This window comes from Cryptomeria japonica, chromosome 10 (genome assembly GCF_030272615.1).
Source record: "Cryptomeria japonica chromosome 10, Sugi_1.0, whole genome shotgun sequence".
NCBI lineage: Eukaryota > Viridiplantae > Streptophyta > Pinopsida > Cupressales > Cupressaceae > Cryptomeria > Cryptomeria japonica.
Window position 1 is genome coordinate 130585843 of NC_081414.1, and position 4665 is coordinate 130590507.

Sequence of the window (4665 nt, forward strand, 5' to 3'; positions counted from 1 at the left end):
ATCAATATTAATTAACACATATCATCCATAACCATTAATTAGCACATAATTACATTCACTAACACATAAAAATCAGTCATTATCAAATTAGTTAGATTACAATCATTTCTTTCTTTGTTTTTTCTTTGAAGCTATGAAAAGACTAAGTGGAACATCGGTTTCTTCATCATTTCCCCCCTCAGCAGATGTTCCACCAACTGCTCGTGATCTCAATGTATGCCTAGTCCTGTATTGAGAACGAGGACACTGAAGCGAAGGGGGGTCCTCTGCGATAACAAAGAAATGGGTTAAATTAAAAAAAAAAATTATTATTGTTACAAGTATTTCATTAATTTAGAGAACATAATTGTTGTGCTCTTTACCTAATGGGGCCACATCATTTTGTGTAGCCTCAACCTCAACATGTTGAACACCCTCTAGATCATCTGGCGTTGAAATATTAAAGGTTACATTAATAATGAACACCAATTGCAATTATATTTGTTTAAAGCAATAACAGTGGTCCTCTTTACCTGAGTGGGGAACATCACGTTCTTGAGGTTGTGTACCCGGATCATGCTCCACTTGCTCACCACCGACTACATGCTCTAAAATATTAACAAAAAAAGTTACATTAATTACTACTCTAATTACAAATTAAGATATATATATATTTGTATTAATAGCTAAATAAATAAATTTGAATAGCAAATGAATACCTCCACTACTGGGATGCACATCCGGACCTTCATGTGCAGGTGGTGTTTCACAATTAGCAGGTTGCATTCCAATGACATGCACATTGTTATCATTGCTTGCTTATTTAAAACAAATATAGTCACTTTATGTTGGAACTCAACATCAATTAGATTATTGGTAAAGTATTCAATTTGAAACAACTTCCATTTACCATATTTACCTATGTGACGGATGCACTCGAATGTTGTGTATGCCCACTCAATTCTCGTAGCCGATCAGCCACGGCTGAATAGCCTTGCTGGTAGGCAATTCTCTTGTCATCTTCTGTGGGTGCTCTATTGAATTCAGAGCCCTACATTTTTGCTTGGTACTGTGAATTTTGCTTGCATTATTTGATAAAAAAAAAACGTTTGCAATTTATTAATATTTTGATACAATGTTTCATTTACATGAGATACTTACAATTCGTGCAGCAAGTTTCATGTAACCACCAGAGCCGAGTTTGTGTTGCCCGTTCTTTTCTTGCCTTGCCTTGGTTGCCTTTGACGTGTCACTCAGTCTATAAAAAATTTGAAATATGTTAGATTATATAAATATAAAGAGTAATTAATTAGTACATAATTACATTCTTAATAGTATCTCGTACCTTCTTCTGGCGTCTAGTGGTGTATTTCCTTTTTCCCTTTCAATTCTCTCCTTGACATCCAAAATCAGGTTCTTCCACTCCCTCTCTGGAATCATGGGGGGACGCTCGTACTTTAGGTTCCTCTTCAAATGGGTCTTGTATTGGTCCCTTGCATACTTTAGATATGTGCCATCTTTTTCAAGGAGTTTGGTTTTGTCAAAGGTGTCATTTCCAAACCACTCAACCATTTGGTTTGTCAATTCATCTTTTAACCTTTTTTCTTAGTCATTCCACCTTTTAAAGCAAAAACAAACCTGGTAGATTCAGAAATGAACTGAATCTATATTTATTACACTTTAAGAAATGGATCAAAGGAAAACTATTCTAGCAATGATATGAAATCAAAAGTGGATAAGGGTTAGTTCACATATGATGTACCACCTTTTACGTATGGTGAGCCCAAATATCTGCAATGCAATGTCACTAAGATATTTATAGAAAATATCATTGCCTGCAAAAATTCATGGGATCATTAGTCCAAAACGAGTGATCATAAATTAAATTACAATTAGAGTATATATAATAATAATTTTAAAGTACCTGGAACCTTTTGTATCTTTAAGGGAAGCATTTCTTCATCGCTCACCACCAATGTGGCCTGCAACGTTCCTGTACTAGCAATACGAGAAGATCCAGGAAATGATGGTATGTTATCAGCAGTAGTCACCTCTAGCACATCCTCATGTGCATCTCCTCCTGCAAAAAATGAATCCACTATGAAATGGCATTAGAATTCAAGGAAGAATGCTTGAAGGGAAATAAACACATGACAGAAGATAGAGCAAAAGAGGGATCTACCAACAGTGGGTGGGCCAATATGACGTGCAAAAGAGGATGTCTGCATGCTACATGTTGCCAACATTGCAGTCAGCAATACAGGTGAGGGTGACCTCTGATGAGGCGATGGCGGCATTTGCACAGTAACATTGATAGCACCTAAAGAATAATACATTAAATATATTAAACATTAAATATATGAAAAATGCAAGAATTGTAAACAAGGATGAACCTTTATTTTGAAAATTGACAGTATCAAGTATGATGTGTTTTGGGTACTCATAGTGATAAGCTAAGCAAGTGATAATACAAGAAAATCGTCATCACCTAAAGATCCTGCAACACCCTGATCGTGGGAACGACTTTCATGAGGGCGGATAAATTGTTGTAAAAACAATACGTACATATTTTAGTTAATGACATAAAAAAGAATAAAATATAAACCATTATTGAACTTTTGTTATAATTAAAGCTTTCATTACTACTTGCTAATTTTTTGTTGTCTTAAACAATAATTCCACCCTCTGTCGTATCTCATCAATGGTAGGATGCACGGCTGCCAAAGCAACAATCTCTTTTCTAATTTTTATAAGAGGCATTTTAAAGAATTTCACAAGGTCTGTGGGATCTTCAAGGTCATCATTGCTTAACCCTAATGATTCCACATCCATAGAAAGGTGCTTAGGTACTGCAACTCCCTTTCCCTTTCCCCGAACATCCGTCTGTGTCAAGAATATCATTAACAATTACAAAATTAGTATAAATCACTAAAAAAAAAGAACATAATAATGTAACAGTTTGTTTCTATCTAATTTGTACAATTACAATGAGGTTTACCTGCTCGATAGAAGTGTCGCAAGCTACATCTCTGTCTGCGATATGTGATGGATCCATGTCGGCCTGTGACAAAGAAAAAGTATAAAAAATGTTAGCGAAATTACATAGTACACAACATGAACAACATGAACTTTGTAGACAAAAAGAGTATTAAATAATAAAAAGATGTTGTCATCAAAATCATTGTAATTTTTTTAATTCCTTACCTTTACTTTATGTAGACTATGCAGGATCCTCAACTAAATGGTTGACGATGTCTGTAGTCAATGACTTTTTCCCACCAAGGGTGACAGCATCACACAGGGACTATACTTGAAATCAACACCATCAATTAAGCATCATAAGCATTACTACATTTGTAAGTTGATAAACAATAAATACATACATATCATAAGCATCAGAAGCATCACATGATGTGTCATCATATATGTAATTGAGCATCACAATTAGCATCACATATCATGTGTCATCATAAACATGTAATCCATCACGTATGTATCATAAATCACCATCCATCACATAGGTAATAAACAATCGCCAACATCATCGTCGTCGTCGTCGTCGTCGTTGTCGTCATCATCATCAACGTCTTCGCCATCATCATCACCATCATCACCATCACCATCACCATCACCACCATCAACATCAACATCACCATCACCATCACCATCACCACCATCACCATCACCATCACCATCACCGTCATCATCATCATCATCTTCTTCTTCTTCTTCTTGTTCTTCTTCATCATCATTGAGAAACTGTCGATCGTGATCATCATCCACTTCATCTTCTACTTCTTCGGTATCTTCTTCTTCCATCACATTATACTTTATCAGTCTTGTTAGAATATTTAATCTTTACTTAGCCTAGGTTTATTTTTATTTAGTTTAGGATATTCCTTTGGAATTCCTACATGTAATTTGTCCTCTAGTACATGTGTGAGGACAAGTCATTTCTTTTATTTTCCTTTATTAAGGAATATTAGATTTCCTCCATAAAAGGATGTGGACACATGGCACACACATTTTATGAATGGTGGCATTCATAGATTTGGGAGTTACTTTGTAACTCCTCTCCTCATCTCTATTTAAGAGATGCCTCCTCTCTCATTTCTTCTTAATGACAATATTGTAAAGAGCTTCTTGCTCTCTCTCTCTCTCTCTCTTTCATTTTTAGGCATTGCCTCATTCATAATATCACAAGGGGTTTTTCTTTGCTTTTCCCCTTTCAAAAGTTCTTGTGCCTCCTTCTTCACATTTGGGTGATGCTCCAAGTTTATTGCTTTTCTCTTGGTAACAATTACTTCATCATAAACTTTCTTGGATTAATTTTCCTTTCCTTGCTCTTTTATTTCCTTTCAAGTCTTCCTCTTGGATCATGTCTAACAACAAATGACCAACCTAGTTTATGTGGAACCTCTGAGTAAAATACTTGTTCACATTGGCTTGGAAGAACATAGGGCTCATCCCCAACTGGTTCAAATGACCTTGTATTTAGCATTATAAAACCATTATCATGTTCAATAACAGTTCTATCAGGATCATTTTTATTCAATCGTAGCCTGTACCATTTGATGACGAACAAATTTAATTTGAAAGAATTAAAGTCACACTCAAGTATATCATCCAAAATGCCATAGTATCGATTTTGAGAATGTTGAGGATGAATGTCATATCTCGATGAAA

General features: G+C 35.2%; 1 protein-coding gene across 1 annotated transcript; it reads right to left on the reverse strand.

Annotated features, from left to right (window-relative positions):
* Positions 1–897: 897 nt before the first annotated feature.
* On the reverse strand, positions 898–2351 carry LOC131030866 (uncharacterized). Its single transcript, XM_057961810.2, has 6 exons — positions 2162–2351; positions 1904–2059; positions 1745–1814; positions 1325–1597; positions 1141–1237; positions 898–1030 (listed from the first exon to the last, which is right to left on the reverse strand). Exons 1-4 carry the CDS (start codon positions 2313–2315, stop codon positions 1585–1587), a joined length of 393 nt encoding a protein of 130 aa, XP_057817793.1. The 5' UTR covers positions 2316–2351; the 3' UTR covers positions 898–1030; positions 1141–1237; positions 1325–1584.
* Positions 2352–4665: the final 2314 nt, after the last annotated feature.

What these genes read in the sequence shown, in the direction of transcription:
- LOC131030866 (XM_057961810.2), bottom strand. Translation starts at nt 2,315, where the DNA reads ATGTATTATTCTTTAGGTGCTATCAATGTTACTGTGCAAATGCCGCCA. An exon ending in TATTGGCCCACCCACTGTTG is followed by an intron (nt 2,060 to 2,161) that starts GTAGATCCCTCT and finishes CATTTTTTGCAG; the next exon opens with GAGGAGATGCACATGAGGAT. An exon ending in AAAGATACAAAAGGTTCCAG is followed by an intron (nt 1,815 to 1,903) that starts GTACTTTAAAAT and finishes GAATTTTTGCAG; the next exon opens with GCAATGATATTTTCTATAAA.